The sequence below is a fragment of the Polypterus senegalus genome, chromosome 1 (genome assembly GCF_016835505.1).
Source record: "Polypterus senegalus isolate Bchr_013 chromosome 1, ASM1683550v1, whole genome shotgun sequence".
In the NCBI taxonomy this organism is placed as follows: Eukaryota; Metazoa; Chordata; class Cladistia; order Polypteriformes; family Polypteridae; genus Polypterus; species Polypterus senegalus.
The window spans coordinates 224,553,662-224,574,789 of NC_053154.1; the positions used below are offsets into that span (position 1 = coordinate 224,553,662).

Here is a 21,128-nt window from a genome sequence, read left to right on the forward strand (position 1 = left end):
TCCCCATTTATGATGAAGACTTGTTGCAGTAACAAGAGCCAAAAATGCACTGCACCAGTGTGCTAAAGGTAGAACAAATTAAGATAGGAAAGAAGGTTTACGACCAAAATTTTCAGCAGTATACCTTAGCTTTTGTTGGATGTCACATCTGACTTAACACACGTGATAAAGACTAGAAGGATGATATGCTGAATTTCTTCCTTTGCTCATTTTTTTTGAATGGGGATAACCATTACCTTTGATAATGAGCTTTCAAATTTGAAATTGAATAAACTCTTAATATTCAGTTGACAAAACTAGGACAGACAAGTTAATTTCATAACTTTTATTTATCCATTTTCTATCTAATCCATTTCAAGGTTGAGGGGAGCATATCTCTTCAGCATGTAGCAAAGGGAATGGACTGTTCTTGAACAGAATGTTAGCCCATTACTGACTTGTAATATTTACTTCTTGTACCTTTTGTCATAATCCATTAAATAGAATTTCAAAAATAAGTTCCTAATTTACTTAATGTAATTTAATAGATTGATATCTATATTATTAAACATTACATGAGTAACATGCAGCACATCTGCCAGTAAACAAAGAAAAAAATACCCAACCTCACAAAAATAAAACAGGCCAAGAATTATCTTTTTTTAGCTGCAGCTGTGTTTCTATTTTAGATAGCTTTATGAGTCACAAAATGCTTGCTACACAGCTCATACAGTAAAAATACTTCAGCAGGAAAATCTGGTGCCCAGAGACATACTGGTACAAAAGTAATCACAATATGAACGATAGGTGAATCACAGACAGACTTATTCATGCTTACTCCCTGCTTTGATGATCTGCTGTTTAGATAAATGCTTAGGTCGAAGGATGGATGCCATTTTCAAAGAGGCAGGAGGGAGGATGGAGTTTTGAATGAAGAATGATGGGGTTTTGTCTGAGGGAGGTGGATGCCCTAAAATAAACACTGTACTTAGGTACTTGATAGGCAGTGTATATATAGCAGTATATTCATAATGCAATGAAGGAATTTCAAAAGTCTGATTTACAATAACTTTGAGATCTTTTCATTTACTATACTTTTCAAAGACTAAATTATTAGTCGCATTTTAGAGATGGAGTATTTTCTACATCAACATGCACCTGTACAATTGTAAATGTTAGCAGCAAGATCCGGCATGCACTTATTCCTTTTTCTTAAGAAATCTGGGCATTCAAAATTTTATCAGTTTTAATTTCAGCAAAGCCTATCCCAGCATCAATAGGCATAAATTTAGAACCAGCCCTGGAATGGGTGCAACTTTAGACTAGGTCACAGGCCTGACAGTAAGGGTATGTGGGGGGCGTAGGAGTCCCTTAGCCCTTGTAAACCCGTCTTTTGGAGCACTCTTCACCAGCCACTAAATCACAAAGGAGTAAAAAATCTTTTTCCCCAGGCCCAGCATTGGCTCTCGATACCCATAGTATGCACTCTCCCATATTCACCCTCATAAACTGTCATCGCAATAGGGAAAAAAAAAACAAAACCCATACAGACATGGAGAAAATATGAAGACTTTATGCAGACAGTTACCTAGCCAGTATTTGAACCTTGTCTTAACCCTAATTGCATTGCTTCACTGCATTGCTATTTAGTTCCATTCAAATCAAGTCCACACTAAGTGGTGTGACAAACTGATAATATATATATGTGTACTTTTAAAACAATAATGCTATTGTTTATTATAAAGGCAGAATATTTTGCATCACTTTAAGAAAAGTTAGAAGTGCTTAATGTATGGAAGGAGCATAAGTGGTAATGTGTACTTATGTATAACTCTTTTAAGAATGTAAATTAACCATATTAATTAACTCTTTTTCAAATGGTTTATAAGGTACTGCCAAGAGACTGGCGAGTGCACTTAAAGAATTGAACAGTCTGATTGCTAACAATTACAGGTAAGAGGGTTTCCTGCCTGATAAATGGTGACGTCACCTCTGCTCCTTCCAAAACCACCCCATCAATGTCTGAACAAGAAAACATCAATGAACAAGAAGTTTGTTGTCATTTGAGTGCAGGATGCTAAAGAGAACATAGCTGTGTCAAACTAAAGCGTCTAACTACGGAATGGAAGGCCATTTTTTGCTACCTACTGGGACCCCCAGCCCTTTTATACATTTCTGTTATTCTTTCACAGTACACATGTTTGGTACGTGCTTCATGCATTTAATTATAACAAGCTCAGATATAGAAATTGCTACATTAACTAGGTAAATGAAACCACAGATCCTTGGTAAAGATTTTCATAATATAACCAGCTTCAATTAAGCAAACTAAGGTATGGTAAAAAATAAATAAGGACTGCAGACTTTACTCTGAATTCTAATTCACTATATCATTTCAGATGTTTTTCTGAATTCTGATTCACTATAGTTTTAAAGTACTGTAATATTTACTAACTGGGTGAATGTTTATTTTACTCTTACAGTATACTGTACATTAAGGTTGATAGATAGTTGCTTGTACTTACTGTAGCATTCTCTGAAAGATACCATTCTGGAATGGGTATGTGATGATTGGAAGGTTTCCTTGGCACCCACTTCCTGGATTCGGCTTCCCAAAGAATTGAGTTCAGGTCTGGGAAATTGTGGTTTATATCAATACCATCCTGGGTCCAACGGCCCAAAGACCATCCTCCAAGCTCAGAACCCTAAAAATATAATATTACCTTAAAAACTATGAAATACAAGACCACATATTTTAAGTTGATTTGGGTCATTAGTGTACATGTTAGTTTAAAGGTATAGTATATTCTGTGCTTATTCATATAACAAAATATCCATCTTATTTTGACTGTTTGACTAATTTACTTTTACTTTTCGTCGACTAAAAACCAATTTACTTTTTCTCGACTAAAATTAATTTACTTTTTGTCAACTAAAACTAAATTAAAACTAACAATAATTAAATGACTAAAATGTAACTAAAACTAAGATGCAAGTTAGTCAGAAGACTAAGACTAAAACTGAATCAAAATGTATTTTCAAAATTAACACTGCCTGCACAATCTGTTCTGACCTCTAGTGCTAAGCTTATAGCTTGCAATCCACGGTCACCTGTCACTTTAGTTTTTATCTTTCTACACTCATATAAAAATCAGTTAGGGTTATTGGAAAGCAAGAAGTAGAGAGAGGTGATGATCTGGCATATTATTAGCATATGATAAAAAGAAAATGAATAAACTGTTTTTATTATTTTAATGATGTTGTGGGTGTGTAACATCTCATAGTTTATTCATAATTTACTATGATTATGTGTTATGTTTCACTTCTATAAGGAATACACACATAAGTCAACAAATATGTATTAAATAATTGTTTTTCTTGCTAAGCAAGAAGTGGCACAATGAAGCTCCCATTAACTTGTTAGTAAGCAGGTTAGACAGATTAGTGTTTCTTTTTATGGAAAGTATATAAAATTTATTTATTTTTAGATTTCAGTTCCTTCTACTTTATGACTGCACAAACATATTACATCTTTGGCATGTTATATTAGAATATACTTCAATTTTATTTTTTACTTGTACTATTAGGGATCTGCACTGGCAATCGGAAGGTTGCCGGTTCAAATCCTGTAAACACCACAAGTGACTCTACTCCATTGGGCCTCTGAGCAAAGCCCCTAACCTGCAATTGCTTCGTCCTGGGTATGACGTTAATCTGCATCCAGCCCTGCACGCAGTGTCCTCCAACTTACAGTTATAACTTTGGGGTTTGTGGCAGGATTGGTGCTCCAGCTACTGTAAAAAACCTTTAACTGTTCCACTGTGGTCCTGGTCTGGGTGGTTCATCATGTGGTGGGTGCAGCAATGTGCTGTAATAAGCGCATGCTCCCAACCTGCAGCTCCTGCTGCTATAACAGGCTATTAAATTGGCACTAGTTATTCTCATTTTTAAATCATCTTTTACATTTCAACATTTTACATTCTATGATTATGTGACACTTGTATTTTGAATTTGAAATATTTTACTTAATTTACTTTTTTTAGCAATCCGTCAGAGCCTGTTTAGCCAATTAAAGGGTTGTGGATAACCCTGGCAGTATCAGGCACAAGAGATAAACCAGTTATGAATGATATGTCATTTAATTTATAAAGTACTCTGGTGTACACACTTCTGGAGACAGTAGGCAAATAGGAAGGAAATGTGCAAACAACACATAGTCTGTGGTTGTACTGGGAACTAAACTTGGCTTACTGGACCTGTGAAATGTAATCCATCCCATTCTTATCTTCTTGTAACTGGTAAAATCTTATTGTTGCTGTTTATAATGTCTTTTTTTTTTGCTTTTGTCTGTTCCACTGCTTCCTGTTTGATAAAGGCTTCTCATACAGTATATATAAAGCAATACCTAGAAAGCATCAATCGAGCCAAATGGCTTGAAGCAAATTTGAGAAATTAACTATCCATTTATTGCTCTGTAGATATGCCAAAAGGAGCCACAATGCACATGAACGGAAACTGTAAGTTATTTTTTGTCATCCACAAACTGCTGCTTTTAGAGCCAGTATATATATTTCATCTCATTCTGCCACATCTCATTTATGAAGATGTAAATAACAGAACCTGGGAACTCTATCAGTCCAACTAGAACGAAAAGCCAAAATATAATTGTATGCCTTTCTTTCTAAAGCATTCAATGAGAAACTTTCAACAGCGGAAAATCAACATCCTTACAATTCATCATTACCCTCATTCTTAGTTTATATAATTACTCTCAAGAGTTTTTGAAAAATTAAAAAATTTATTGCAGTCATCATTTAATGGAGCAGCTATTTTGAAAAAGTTATTTTCAGTAAGTTAAAACTTATTTTTTTGTCTTTTATCATAGGCTTTGGACATGAAGTATAGGATTCCAAATTTCAAGCAGATGGAAGGCTATGAAATCTGTAGAACCGAAATTAATCATCTATTCACTTTGCCAGCTATTCCAAATGTTCTTTTCCATTGAAATTAATTAGCATACTCTTCACTGAAACCAAAATACATTATTCTAGACACAAGTCTTTGGATTCACTTGTTTTGGTCTTATGCAGATTTTTTTTTGTTTTGCCGCAATAAGCCTTTAAGTGTAACATTGTCTCTCAGTTTGTACAGTAAAACCTCGGTATAAAGAAACTGTCATTATACAAAAAAATATTTTGTCACAGCAGCAGGTTTGCAATAATTACGTAGAAATCATTACGTTTATGTATCTGTGCATGTTCATAACACCATACGTCACTCTAACCGAAACACACATTACACACTATTTTTAAAGTAAACTACTTACTTTATAATAAGCTTTACTGAAAAAAACAATAGTCCTTTATTAGAAAACTTACTGTGTTGCCCATCTAAGACATGTTGAAATCTAAGTAATAAATGTAGGATTCCTGTTTTTTATTTAATGTATTTGGACTGGTATAATAATATACACCCAATCCCTTTCCCTCATGGCGGCCTTTTCCTCTTCGGATAGGGCCACCCGTTTTTGCCATTTCCTCTTAGTGTCACTTGTGGAACTGATCATTCTTATAGTTCAAGTGTTTTACTGAGAAAATGCTACGGTGATCACTAACTCACTGGTATGGTTTAGTGACTCTAGCCTAGTCATCTCAAGGTTTTGGTTTCTCAATGTGCACAATGATTTATTATAATTTTCGCTTATCCATTGCCCACTGCATGACGTTATCAGTCATTACTATTATAGCTTTAAAACTTTGTTCAGATGACCTGAGTGGTTGCAAGAAAGTTGCTACCATGCTGCTGTTGCCAAAAAATAATGCTGGGAAACAGAATAGGTCAATAAGACCAATTTTCAATTTTTAGACCCTATTTGTAGTACTAGGGTGTTGTACCATGTTAGCCATTGTGAATGTAGTGAGAAGTCAAGTAAAATGACACCTTTCATTGGCTAACTAAAATGATTACAATATGCAAGCTTTCAAGGCAACTCAGGTCCCTTCTTCAGGCAAGATGTGTGACTTTATGGGCAGGAGGCTTGCATTAAAAAGCTTTAGAAAGTTGTTACAGTATAGTCCAAACTGTTACAACTGAAGAAAACTATCTTTTGGTTAAAAATTAAACAAAGCAGAGTCAGTTATTCTGACATGATATGGAAAGAAATATTCCAGACAATATTAATTGGGTTGTATCGATGCGTGCAACATTCAGCTGTTAATCACCAGTCATTGGGCCTGCCTGTCAGAGCATTTTTTTCAGTATTGTATAAATGCTAATATATTTTGCTGATTGCAAAGCATAATTGCTAATTGATCTGCCTTGTTATTTTATTTTAGTTGTGGTGCAAATTGTTATTTCTTCATAGTTGTATATTGTGACACTTGCATTCAAACCATTGTCCATCCTTCTGAGCCTACATATTTATCTAAGAATGTCTTAGGCTTTTGAAGTAATTCACTAGGCTGGATAACTGTACTTGATATTGCATTCTGGAAATTGAAAAAAATCCTTTTGCTCAAAATGTATGCAGATGACATAACATAGCCACTCTTTCCTGGTCTTTGAGCTGTAGTGCAGGGAAGTAAGGCCACATTCAAACGTGTACAGCAGACAACAGTGACATTGTTTAAACTGTGCCATGTTTACAGAGTGGGCTATCTTTCAATTCTGATTTGTGCGAGCAGGGGTGGGGGGTGTATGTCTATTATGGGAGTATTTTGTGGAGGATAGGTGTAGCATGCCTGCCTATGAGGAATCTGCTGAAATATTTTTTTTAATCTGACTACATTGCTTGATAGGAAGGCAAAATAATTTATGGGCTATTAAAAACAAGAAATCTAAATATAGCATAGAATAAATGTGCACTAAGATGGCAAAACAACACGCGAAAGAGCTGACAAAAAGGAATACAAATAGTTAAACAGCAAAAATAAAGAGTTGAATTAAATGGTTTGATGGTCTGTGGTTTTGATACATAGGGTAGGGTAGGATAGGATTCTTTTCTACAGTTAGTTTCAAGCTTGGTTTTGAAATTACAAGGTTGTTTTTCATTACCATTTTTTTAATTTTTTTTTAATGTAAAGCTTTCTTGGTTCCTGTGACATAGTTGCAGTCATCACCAATGATTATGTCATTAAATGTGATAATATAAATATGTTGGTGATCATACATTTCTTTATCCCTTGATGGATTCAGCAACATTCAGGAACCTTACCATTAGTTAGCTCAAATACCAAGTAGGTCATAGCATTAAAATTTTGTATTTTGGTAACAATCTCCTTTTGATTTTTACCTTTTTATTTGTGTTGCCTTTTTTGTTTCTGGTTGCTCAGTTTTTTTTAGCCCTACTGGAATTGACCTATTGTTTGTCCCTGACAATGTTCTTTGCTATATGATCATCTTATGGTTTTCTTGTGCTCACAATGGTGTGTCAATTACATAACCTGAAAGTGGAGTTATGTTTCTTATTTTGTGTAAAAAGACTGGATCATTTCCACAAAAAATTAAAAGTTTCTAGCATTTATTATTTTCACTGTGTACATCTTGTTTTAGGACCAACTCAACATAATCACACAAGTCAACATAGATACTGAAGTCTCCAAGTATTGTGTTGTTGTTGACTATGGCAAATTGAGGAGTATGACGATTAGTGAACGTTAATGTTAATTGGTAAAATATACCAACGCATTTGTTGCAAAAAATTTGCAAGGCTTGTTGGCAGGGCCAGATTAAGACTTTTGGAGGCCCTACTCATTTGAAAGATTTTGATGCATCCATATCGTTCTAAACAAAACATGCATGTACAGTAATATGGGGAGTTTCTCTGTATAAATTCAGAGCATATGGTATTAAACATTTTTATTTTGTTTCCATATAAAATTATCATACAAATTGTATTTATTTTTCATACAAAATGCTTATAATAAAGTTATGCTATGTATTTTCGCACATGTACGAGGATTATCGTACGTCTGGAAACACTGCGCTCACTTTCAGTAAGGATGACTGAACAGGACAGTCGACATGACTAAGACAAGAACAATCGTGTGAGCCTCGATGGACTGTGTGGCACATTTTTGGTGCCCCCCACCCCTTGATGTCCGAGCTTATTTTACTTAATGGTTAATTTAGCCCTTTTCACTAGTGACCTTGTTTGATGAATATTTTCCTGAAAATTCTCCATATGGCCATCTTAGACAAACCTTTTTTCCAATGTTGATGTTTTTCGTGGACAGTTTGACATCACAGAGCTGTTGTAGGCAATGTTGGATGGGACAGCACCAAAAGTATTTAATGCTAACCCTAGTACTGATCAGTATGCCGAATGAAATTCTTCTTACAGTATGGATTTAATAAGAACTATCTTAATCAGTGTGCTAAAAGTTAGCGTAAAACTTGTGAATATGTTTAAACACAAAACACATGTAGAAGGAAATTGGAAATGCATTGTATAAATCTTTTCTTCAAAGGTAATGTCTTCTTTCAAGGACTTGTATGTGATTTCTGTATAATGTGTAAGCCTACAACTTTAATAGTATTACCCAGAGTGCTCAGCAGTTGATTCAGACAGGAAGAAATGAAGAATCCATGTGCTTTATTTATGCTTATTTGGTAGCAGTAGCAGTGAATGAGTAGGCACATCAGGAAAATAAAACAAAACTGTACTCTTTGGTTCGATAGACATGAGCACCTGCTATTAAATCTGTGGGGGACAAGCCTCAGTAAATTAATGCTTACTTGTCCTGTTTTGCTGTTCTTTTGTTTAATTCTACTAACTTTATGCCATTGATGCACCGTGGCACAGTTGTTAGCATTACTCCCTCACAGCTCAGGTCATATTTATGGCCACAATAATCGGTTCAGCATTGTTGACAGATCCTTCCCTCACCCTCAGGGACATTTAAAACAGCATTCTCCACTAAAAACTAGCTCAGTCTCTCCTACACCATTGACTTCAATGCATTTTCCAGAGTTCCCGACCATTTCCACGATTTTGCTGAATTTAAGGCAAAGCGAATTCAGCAGGGTTCACTCATTACTAGTGAATATATTGAATTACTTTTGAAACAAGAACCATAAACTATGAAATACAAATGCTAAAAGCATATATTTTTCATTTTTTAGTACACCGGTGATAACATTAAACAGTTTACAAAGTTAGCATCACAGAATATCCCTGATAAAAAGTATATGGACATAAACAAAGAAACATCACATCTCTTTTAATAAATTATTTATGAAATTAAAATCAACATACCACTTCTGCAGCTTTATCATAACCATCTGGGTTGATGGATGGTAGGAGGTGGATCCTGGTTGCTTCCACCAGGTGAATAATTCTTGGATTTCCAGCTAGATACTCTTGACACATGAACTGCATTAGGAGTAGAAGTAGCTCACGGCCCAAAATTTCATTACCATGTGCTCCAGCAGAATAACGGAACTCAGGTTCTCCTAAAGAGCACAAGTAATTTGATTACAAACAATATACTAAGACTGTTTTATACTTGTTGTTTCTGTGGATAAAATTAAGAAAATAAAGCTGTTTTTCTTTCTATACCCTTATCTAAATGAACCAGCAGTTAAAGCAAGATTCAGTGAGAAAACACATAGACATCTAAGACACATTAATAAAAAGTACTGTTATACAACTTAGTAAGATAACATTCTCAACAACATTTAATCCATTTAAGACAGGAAACAACTGTGGACGGGCTGCCAGTCAATTTCAGAATCCACCTATACAGACACACACATATATTTGACTATTTTAAAATCATTAAATAGCTTAACTATTGCTCCTCGTGTGGGAGAAAGAAAGGAATACCTTTAAAAAACTAAACTTGTAAAAACTCAATACTGGCTACAGTAGTTGACCACATGGCATTTCCATGAGGCAACAATGCTATCCATTATGGTAACTTTAAGACTTAAGAAAGAGTTTATTTTTTTAAACAGGATTGTACAAACTAAATGAGTATTCACATAAATTGGTTTTGGCACATTTTGTGAATAGACAACCATTCACTTGGCCACACTTTTTTGCTTGGTTACTAACTGAACTGTATAGATATCTTGTAGAGAAAATTTTTAAAACTAGTCATTCTCAATGACATGTTCAATGGATTTTGCCACCTTAAAATGGCCTTGGTTATCCTCTTAAATGCACTGCATCTTAATTTTAAATTTAGTCCTTGAATATATTAACTATTTAACCCCTTAACTATTTGTTCCCTTTGTATTTTGTATGTCTCAGTAATTTTTGTCCAACGTCCTTTTACTTGAACCTACAGGCAGCATCTGCCATCTGTCCTCAGCTTGATTCACTACAAGTACACTGTTGCAATGGTTTCTCTCCATTGTACCTGCAGCCGGCTTTATGAGTGGATGCACAGTCACAAGTTCTATATGGTGCATTTGGTACACCATGCAGGTACTTACGTATGTATGACAACGATGAGATGTTCTTGCAATTTCTTTGTCTGCAGAGAACTTTTAACAACTGAAGTGAAATGTGATACAAGTGCAAATCCTGCTGTGGATGAAAGTGACGAATGAGCACTGGAGAAGTGGATCAGGTTTATTTTCAGATAGTCCTAGACTGTGTCCTACTATTTAGTAATATGGTATTAAATTACATTAAAAAGATGTACAATTTAAAATTATTGCAATATTTAATATTATAACCTCACAGCGTGCATATGAATAGCCATTTTAACACTGGTGCATAAGCTACACCTCGCAAGTACTTATGAGATGAGAAATGGTGCGAGTAGTTAAGGGTTAACTGAAAAAATCTGATAGATTTACTTTATTCATTGGAATGCTCCAAATATTTATTGGATTAACTAAAAAAAGACTCTACTGAGATTACCTGAAGGGGTTTACTCTGCATCCTTCCTGCAGTTTCAAGAAATTCACTGAAAACTTAGGTCATTGTAGAAGAAAAATCACCTAAACTCACTTCAGTGTAATACACAGACCCAAGACTGAAATGATGAAGCTCATATATCTCATTTAAAATGTGATCACATTCTGAAAACACATACTGTAGGTCAAGAATTTTAAGAATTTTCTAATTTTGCAACTGAATTTTGGGTGAAACCTTTTGATTATTTTTGGCCTTAAGTAGAAAAAAGAAAGAGGTAGTGTGTCAGCTATTAACCAAAAGTGGCAAAGGGAGGGCAAATATAATAGTCTCTTGAGTGGGTGATATACATGATAAAGAGATGCACTTCAAATCGTTTTGAATGTCTTCCTAGTGCTTTTGATGACCTATCACATCATCTTCAGCCATTTTGCACCCACTTAAGCCTCATAAGCTCACATCTGTCACCAGCCTCGCAATTTGCTATTTTGAATACACTGCGCCGATTTTGCATCAGTGAATACCAAACCATACCATTTTCTAAACACACTCAATTCTAAGTATGGTCATGGGAGGGATGAAGTAAGTGTAGGGCTCAAAGCAGGGCCAATATCCTGAATAGGGCACCTCTGTGTCTGACCTCATCTTTGCCACGCTGCCTTCAAGACCAGTGCAGACACATTAAGTATAAACCAGACTTAAGCCAATTGAAAATCAAGGAACTGATAATCATGTGTTTTGTAAATACATTTTTTAAATAACCAATTGTATAAAGAATGCAACAAGAATGAAAAAAAATTTTTTTTGTCAAATTCAAGTAAAAATCTATTATTTCATTCATTCACATTCCAAAAAGTATAATTCCATTGCAGGGTTGCAGTGAGTCAATCCCAACAACACTGAACACAAGACAAGGAGCATTTTTCTTAATTATGTGTGTTTTCTGTCTATAACATAAACATATAACATATGTCTATTTCCTGGGTATGATATTACTGCATCTGGTGCTGCAGACGGTCCTCCAACTTGCAAGGAGGTCATGGGAGTTGGTAGCAGGATTGGCAGTCCAGCTACTGTAAAAAAACTTCATGCAGCTCTGAGATGACAGAGAGGAATACTTGTCCTGTTATGAATGGGATGGGGAATAGCTCTTGGGAGCCATATCCCCAGATATCCCTGTCGGAGAACCAATGGAGTCTGGCCTGTTGGGGATTGGAATAGGTGTGGTGCTGAGGAATCGCCCACTGCACAGCAGCACTTGGGTCTCAATTTGAGGCAGCCCAATTGGGTAGGCATTTGGAACTTCACTCTTCAGCATGGTTGATCATCTTCCTCTGCTGTCGAAAGAGCTTTGTAAACTCCGCATTTCAGTGGCGACACTCTCTGAGGTGCGCAGACCTAGGACTGGCCATATCTCTGTAGGAGGGTACACCTTTTATTGGTCTGGTCGCTCAGATGGCTGTCATACTCAGGGGAGTAGCTGTTGCTGTGGTGGATTGGCTTCTTCTGATATGCTCCTTTTAATGAGTGTATTATTAGAAAGAGAATAAGACACTCTCTGGGTTCCTTGTCTGTTGTCTCAGTATATGCTGTGAATGCGGTGAGTGATGTCTCGGTGAGGGAGATATTTTATTCGTAACTCCTTCCTGTTTGAATCAACTGCTGAACACTTCGTAGGTTGATAGGTGCCCCTGAGGTAACACTTCTCTGTTGTTGCTACTCTGAAGATCCAGCTTAGATTCAGTATGCTACCACCTACTAGGAAAATGAGGTCGGACCTGGCCAGACTCCAAGATCAGGCTGTTTCTAACAAGTCTGCACACAGTTTGTGTGTAGAATTTACAGACTTGGGTGCAACTGCTGATCCAAATGTGATGTGGGAGACCTTTCGTGACAAGACCCTGAAGGTTGCTGAGGGTTAATAATTCTTTGCTTTTATATAGCGCTTTTCTCACTACTCAAAGCGCTCAGCAATTGCAGGTTAAGGGCCTTGCTCAAGGGCCCAACATAGCAGAATCCCTTTTGGCATTTACGGGGTTGCGAACTGGCAACCTTCCGATTGCCAGTGCAGATCCCTAGCCGTAGAGGGTTGTGTTGGTGTTACCCGTGTTCCCAGAATGAGTTGTTTTATCTTGCATTGCACCCAGGATGTCATCAAGATGAGTCGCAGATAAGGAGGCATTTGTTAGGGTAATCTGTGAGCAAATGACACACAATCAATGGCTTAGTGACCAACGTCCTGCTTACAGAGGAATCGAAGCATTACGCATATCCAAATCTGTTCCTCAAAGAGCTGCAGTCAAGACGGCTGATGTAACAGTCCTTACAGATGACACTGCAGTTTTGACCCACTGGGCTGGCTACTTTGAGCAGCTGTTAAAAGCTGATCCTCTGGCTAGGATGTTGAATATCTCTGGGTCCACAGATCTTGAGGCTGATCCAATCTCACTAAGATTGTACAAGTGGTGAACCAGCTGAGGGTAGGGAAGGCTGTAGGGACCTGTTGTACCCGGGGTGGATTTCTCCAGGCTGGTAGTAAGGCTGTCTTCCTGGCATTGCAAGCAATCTTTGCTTCCATATTTGGAAACGGGCGTCATCCTAACTGACTGGAAAACATGACTTTTTGTTCCTATCTGGGAAAGGGAAGGATGATCACCTGGATTTCAGCAACTACAGGGGGATAACACTGCTCTCAGTGCTGGGTAAGGTCCTTGCTAGGGTAATTCTCAATAGGACCCATGATCACTTGCTCACCTGCCAGCGACCTTGAGCAATCTGGTTTTATGTCTAAGAGGTTTACCATCATCTGCATCTGAGGTACTCTTATGGAGTGCAAACATGAATATTGGCAGAGTTTCTTTGCAGCCTTTCATAAAGCGTCTGACATAAAGCATGACTGGCCCCTACACTGGTACTGTAAGTTCTGTGCAGAGTTGAGGCAGAACCTCAGCATTTTTGCCAGTTGATTCTGGGGGTTGTCAGGGGTGCGTTCTTCATCCTTCTCTGTTCAGTCCTTGCATGGACTGGATGCCGGGCAGGGTCATGGGTCCAAGGGCTGTGGGCCATCTGTTGGTGAAGAGAGATTCACTGACTTTGCCGATGATGCTGTGATCTATGCAGTGTCAATGGAGGCTGTGATCAGGGCTGAGTGAGAGTCTGAGTGTATGGGCTTGCAAGTGTCCTAGATGAAAAGCAAGATTCAGGCCTTTAATGACCTCTTGGGTACATCCCAAGAGAGTGTTTGTCTGCAGAGAGAATGTCAACATTGTTGAGAAGTTTACTTATCGCGGCAGCAATATTAATCTCTTTGGTGACTCAGTAGATGGATTGGGAGGACATGTGGTCTGAGGACGCTGGAAAGGGATGTGTGGCACTCCCAATATCTTTGCAAAATGATGAAGGTTTAAGCCTTTAGAGTTCTGGTGCTTCTTGTCTTGCTATATGGTTGCAAGGCATGGACGCTATCTATTGACCTGAGACAAAGACTGGACTCCTTTAGTACGGTGTCTCTTCAGAGAATCCTTGGGTACTACTGGTTTGACTTTATGTTGAATGAGCGGTTTCTCATGGAGTCCTGAATGAGGCAGCATCAATTACGGTACTACAGCCATATGGCACATTCTCTGAGGGCTGGCTTTCAGGAACCTCATTATTAAGGACCCGAGTGACTGGACCAGGCCAAGGGAATGCCTACGTAACACCTGGCTGTGGCAGAACGAAGGTCATTTCTGGAGGGTGGGACTGGACTGCATGTCTGCCTAGGGGGTTGCCAACCAGGATCACGAGTTGTTTTGTCGTGTGGTGCGTGCAGCAACCCGCTGTACCAGTGCAAGCTCCCCAACCTGACCTGACCTGCTGTCTATAATGTGGCATACACTCCCTCATATTGGGTGACGTTACATTTACCAGATAGTCAAATATTCATATTTTTGAAGTGTGAGAAAAACAGTGAAAATTCATGTAGGTATGGGAAGAATGTGACAACTCCAGAAAGACAGTGACCAGATCTTGTCCCAGGTCCAAGGAGATTTGAAACATCAGTGATATTGTCCTGGACCATGAAAGAATTTACCCCAAAATCCTTTTAAAGTAATACAGGCTGACAAATTTTTATTTTGATAAATATAACTTGTTTACACAACAGTCGTATTAATACAGTATATACAAAAAAGAAAAAAAAAGAAACCAAATACTGAAAAAAGAAAAAAGCAACCTATAAAAAAGAAACAAAACATTTATTTTCTTGCTGATTTTGCAACATTCCCCTTGAATGCTGCTCCATTAAATAACAGCAGGAATTAAATAAAAAATAAAAAAGCAGACTGTACATATTGAAAATATAACTCTGCATAAGAGTAAATTAAATACTCCTGCATAAATATATATATATATTGAAGCTTGTATTTTGTTTGAAGATTAAGATGTGTGATTGAAAATTAAGTAAAACAATACTCTACACTTTTCTAATTTGTATATCACTCTGTGATTTTATTTTCTGTGAACAATACTGTATAAATGAACAACTGATTAATTAATAAATGGTTACAGATTTTATTTTTGATAATTAAAGGTAATACAATAAACTTAGATAGATGTGCAGCCCCTTATAAATTGAGAAACAATATTGTGAATAGGACACAACTGACAAGACATTGCAATGGGTAAGGGCACCATTAGGTTGGCAAAGGGCAGAACTAAGCCCTAGAAAAAGGCTTAAGGTTAGAGATAGAATAGAAGAGAAGAGAGACACTGAGAGCAGAAAATATCCTTTTCATCCCAATAGGAAAATGCAGGACTCGCTGAGTAAATAACCTTGCAAATGTGTGTCACATATTCCAATGTGATATTAGGTTGGCTAGCAGTGTTAATGTGAGGGAGAGATCATATGGGTCAAAGTGTGCACAACATTCTCAATACGATAGGGCACAGGTGCCCTAGCAGTGACTAAGAAAAAATAGGCTGAATATTGACGGATGGAAGGATGACAGCTCAGGGATTTAGAGATACTATAAGCCACTAGAGCACAAGGGCATACCCTGCCCCCAGAAGTGCCTCCATTTCTTTGCCAGAAGTAAAACAAGGATTGAGTTCAAAGCTGCCTCACCAGTAGAAACCAACCGAGTGCTGAAATGGGGACACACAAATAGTGGAAGTAAGATAGGCTGGGATATGGAGAATGAAAGAAAAAGATAGACAAAAAGAAAGATTGAAGTGGGAGTGTTTTGCAATGGTGCAGTGATCCACCAGATACACATGGGGTTCAACACAAATGGATTTTGTTTACTTTCTTTTTTATCTTGTACTACAAGTTCTCTTTTTTGTGTATCCCTCCCTGTAGTTTCTTTTTAAATAAAGGCTCTTTTTTGTTACTGTTTACTCCTGTATATAGTTCTGGCCATAGAGAGCTGGTATGTGGGTCTCCTCCTCTTACGGTATATTATATCATATAATACTGTAATGAATACATTTTAAAAATATGTGAAGATTATTCAAATTGGTAAATTTAAAGCATTTAGTATGGAGCTGCATGACGAATGTTTGCAATTTTAGTTGAGTAAAAATGAGATTATTGAAAAATGCACCACACAAAAACAACCATATTTACAATTACTTTTATAGGTCAGTATTTTCATAAATTGAAAATAGCAAATTAAGTGATATTTTCATCATTTTTTGATATAGCCTTCACTTGTTTATTTTTGCAAATAAAATTCAATTGTAGTAATGATATCAGTGAAGATTTAACAACAACTGTGGAAACCTACTGCTCTGTAACCCTAGGTCCATTTTGTGTAAGAAATGGGAATTTTGTCAAATCCATGATGTGTGTGAAATCTACTAAATAGTTCTCCTGCTTTAGAGCAGTTGCAAGCTGCAACTTACCTACTTCATGCTCTCCAGGGTTGTCAGAAATTTCAATGGCATAGAGCTTCTGTCCATTGTGACTTTTGCCAATGTTGTAAATTCTTGTGATGTTGGGACACATTTCATTTACAACTTTCATTAGCTGATGAGAAAATGAAACAGCATTATGCACAGAGAGGAAATTAGATGTTTACTGTTCCAAAAATCTTCTGGTTAGATTAATAAAAAATGCTTTAAAGCACACATTCTTACTTTTGTAAGCATCTTCATCAAATTCTGCCTATATGTTGAGTTTTACGGCAGAAATTGCACCAGCACTACAACTAACCTATATAAATAAGCTTAAAAGGTTAGTAGACACTGAATTATGGCTTGCTCCAACTCTCCAAGGCTTGCTTATCATTTTATGTGTAGTTCTTGGGCGCTGTGATTCAGCATCTGGCTCAGGCATCTCTTGTGATTTTGTTGATATGGGATAAAAGACTGAATGTTTTTATGTAGACTGAACTGTTGCACTCAACTGGCTTTGATGTTTGGGGGAGGATATCCTTTTTGCTTTGCTTTAGAACATAAATCAAGACAAGAGAAGATGAAAGATATATAATTATAGCTTTTAAGATCACACACAGTACTTTGAAATTGACAGGCAAACCACATTGTGTGGTGCTTCACCATTTAAATGTGCAAACTACAATGCTGTCAATTTAAGAACGCAAGGGGGCACCAAAAAGGGCAATTTGATAAATGTTAATGTAATTTCAGTTTGGACTGAACTGTTTCTTTTATGACTATGCCTTTTAAAAGCCATGCAGAAATTGACCATTTTCCTAAGATGGTGTTATGTAATTATATTTGAGTGCATTACATCTGCTCTGCTTTTGCAGTTTGTTATTGTATTAGCCTTCTATCTCCCATATCACTTTAAAGGTTTCCTGGTTGTTTTTGTTATTTCTTCAGCTGTTTTAGTCATTTACATACATATTTTCTGGCAGATATGTAATGCAAAAATAACCACTTTTTCTCCATTGTAAAAATGTATGTACTGTAGTTCTGCATCATTTAACATGAAAACAATTATCCTTATTGTTTCTTTTTTGCTTATTATATATATATATCCAAATCATTTTTCAGAAGTTTGATGATATTGTTTGTGATTTTCCAGGTGTTGAAATAGCATCTTAGCTAAAAACATGAATTATGTTTATTATAAGCAGCAGCCATTGACAAAAATAATACAATGTATACATATGTGGTTTTAATGCAACTTCCACATTATTTGTATAACATTTACCTTCATATACTTTATACTGTACATTCAATGTGTGCTGTTTTATTTATTTTATAGGAGACTCCTTAGGTAGCATTATGGATTGTCGCCTTATTAACTAATATATAAAGATTTATTTAAATGTGGCACAGTGCTCAGTATTGATGACTCATAATTCCAGTTGTGACACTGTGTGGAGTTTTTGCATAGTCTCTCCATTCTTTGCAGGTTTCTCAACAGTTTTCTTCCCACATCAAAAAAGACATGCAGGGAAGGTTGATTGGCTACTCTAATTAGTCCCTCTGTGAATTAATGTGGTTGTGCTCTTATGTGCACTTTTAATATACTGTTGTCTCATCCAGAATTGACTTCTGCATTGTGCATAAATGTGCTGTCATTTACACCTTGGATGATTAAATGCTCATCTGCCCTTCTCTAGTTCGTAATACTTTTCTAAATTATATTTGCTCTCTCAGTGTGTTTTTCCTTTACCTGCCCTTCAGCTTGTTAATTTTCACTTCATTCAACAATCAGACCACATTGGCCTCTCTTCTGTTCTGCCAGGAGACTCCTTGCTGATTATCTGCACCAGTCTCCAAGCTCAGCTCTTTGAAATCTATTAGGCCCTTTTAAACCTGATCACATAAGCACTTCAGGGATCATGTCTGGTCTTCTCATAACTATTTGCAGGACAGATTTAGTTTTTCACAACTCCTGAGTTTTCTCTACATGGACTACCCTTGGTGCCTCAGATATCTGTGTAATGTCTACATTTCCTAAATTACTCCAAATCCCCCCTTGGGACAACAAAGTGTTGTCTATCTTTCTAAGTGGCTGGCTCACTCATGGTCTAAATAACATAGACTGCAGGAGTCCAGATGCCAGGACAACTATCAGCTTGGCTAACATAGAAGCTATTTAGCCTTGTCCCTCATCACCCTTCCACTAACTAATAATCCTCAGAATCATTATTACTATTTAGAATGTCACCACATACGTTATAAACCTGTATCTGGACAAAATAACTCTTTCAATGGTTAATTTAATGTTAGTAAGAAAGATCTGTACATTTAAGGATCACGTTAACTGTATAACCATTAAAAAATGTCCTGACTGAGTTTGTTCACTTACTGCAGCATTTCTCAACCTTTAAGTATTTGCCACCCGAGTTTTCATAACAGTTTTAATTGTGCCCCCCAAACATTTTTTTGAAATGTAGATGCATATTTTATTATACCTACTTAACTTTTATCGACATTTATCTAACTCTATATTTATTGTTCTAGTATCAGAATGTAGTTTAAGTTAATTTGTTTTGGTTTCAACAGATGGTTTTTTCATATTTTTGATTCTTGTTTTCTTTTTTTCACATCTTCACACCCCCCTTTTTGTTACTTCGCGCCCCCCTAGGGGGGCCCGCCACAGGTTGAGAACCACTGAGTTACTGTAATTCATCCATTTTCAATTAGAACAACAATGTCAGTTTGACTTGACTACATTCAGATGCGGTATCTAGGAAGTCGAAGCATATTATCAAAGAAACAGCCTTTACTCATGATTGTATCAATAATTTAAAATTCAGTATTCAGGAAACAGTATAATCTGTAATACTAATTGTTAGAAAATGCACATCATATGGTACACATCCCAGAATGTATGAGAGTATGCAGTATTATGACATGTGGTGTTATTGGAGAGCAAGATATACAAATGTAGTAATTATTTTCAGGTGGAGTAATAATGCTTCCTGTTTATTAAGGGTTTGTATTGTACATATATAGTAAGAAAGTTTGCATTTAGTTACAAGAAACCACACATACTTATTCATATACGTCTGTACATCTAAATTAAGCTATGCATGTCTACCATCAAATATAACTTCCTTAAATTCCTACTATGCGACTGCAAGTATTTTGACTGACATTCTTGGGCAAACACTACCTGTTCTGAATTCACCATAGTCCTTCCTTCATTCCACTAGTAATCACAATATTATGTTACAACGATTTAAATATTATATTGGGCTATAAGACACATAATTCTCTTAAAGGTTAGAAAATTTTCAGACACTTATAAGATATCGCTGGCTTTAAAATCACAGCATTGATTTTGGTTTTCCATTTTTTACATTCACATTGCACACCTAAGATTACACAAATTAAAATGGTCTGCATATGCAGGATACATAAAATTAAGGGCATGTATTTGTTTTAAATGACAGTTGTTTTATAGAAAACACTGCCATCTTTCCTAGATGTAGTAGGTATAGTATGACCTTATAACATTTGTTCTTATTTATGCACATTAGCTTTGAGGACTAATTTCTAAATTCTTCTAAAATACAGGGTGAGCCAAAAAGAAACACCACATTTAAAACATTTATTCTACAAAAACACTACAAGATAAAATAAATTTCATTATGACACAAGAAAGGGTATACAAAATAGATTTTTTTCACTTTGCATAATAAATTTTTTTTTTTAAGGTGGTGGCCATCATTAGCGATACACTCTTTGTGACGATTTCTGAACGCTTCCATGACACATTCGGCCATTTCAAGGGGAATACCGGTGATTTCATGGTGGAAAGCGTCCTTAAGGGCTTCAAGGTTTTGAGGTTGGTGCGTGCATACCTTCGACTTGAGAGCCCACAAGAAGAAATTGCACGGAGCGAGATCAGGTGAACAGTAAGGCCACCCGACATTTCTGCGCAGGGAGATCAGCTTCCCGGTGAACGTCTCCCAGAAAACTTGCATGGATCTCCACACTATATGATCTATTGCTCCATCTTGTTGAAACCAGACATCCACCACATTCATTAATTCCAGTTGGGGCCGTAAAAAGTTCTCTAGCATTTCAATGTAACATTTTGAAGTGATGGTGACCGTTGCTACCCCGTCCTCAAAAAAGTACGTGCCTACAATGCCAAATACTGCAATGGCACAAAAAACTGTAACATGCTCAGTGTGCAGGGGTCTTTGATAAAGTTCACGAGGGTTGGTTTCAGCCCAATAGTGAAGGTTTTGCTTATTTACGCATACATGACGATGGCATCTCGATGAACGATTTGCAGAATGTTTGCACACAACTCTCTACGGCTCTCCCAGTCTCTCTCAGTAAGTTCCTGCACTACCATTATTTTGTATGAATG

At 36.7% G+C, this 21,128-nt stretch overlaps 1 protein-coding gene across 1 annotated transcript in view; it reads right to left on the reverse strand.

Annotated features, from left to right (window-relative positions):
- LOC120539457 (inactive carboxypeptidase-like protein X2) overlaps positions 1–21,128 on the reverse strand; it is a 360,659-nt gene that overhangs the window by 23,845 nt on the left and 315,686 nt on the right. The window contains exons 8-10 of the mRNA XM_039769534.1: positions 16,730–16,853; positions 9,236–9,432; positions 2,505–2,684 (exon numbers count right to left, since the gene is read on the reverse strand). Coding sequence (XP_039625468.1) covers positions 2,505–2,684; positions 9,236–9,432; positions 16,730–16,853 — 501 coding nt within the window. The remainder of the gene's footprint in view (positions 1–2,504; positions 2,685–9,235; positions 9,433–16,729; positions 16,854–21,128) is intronic.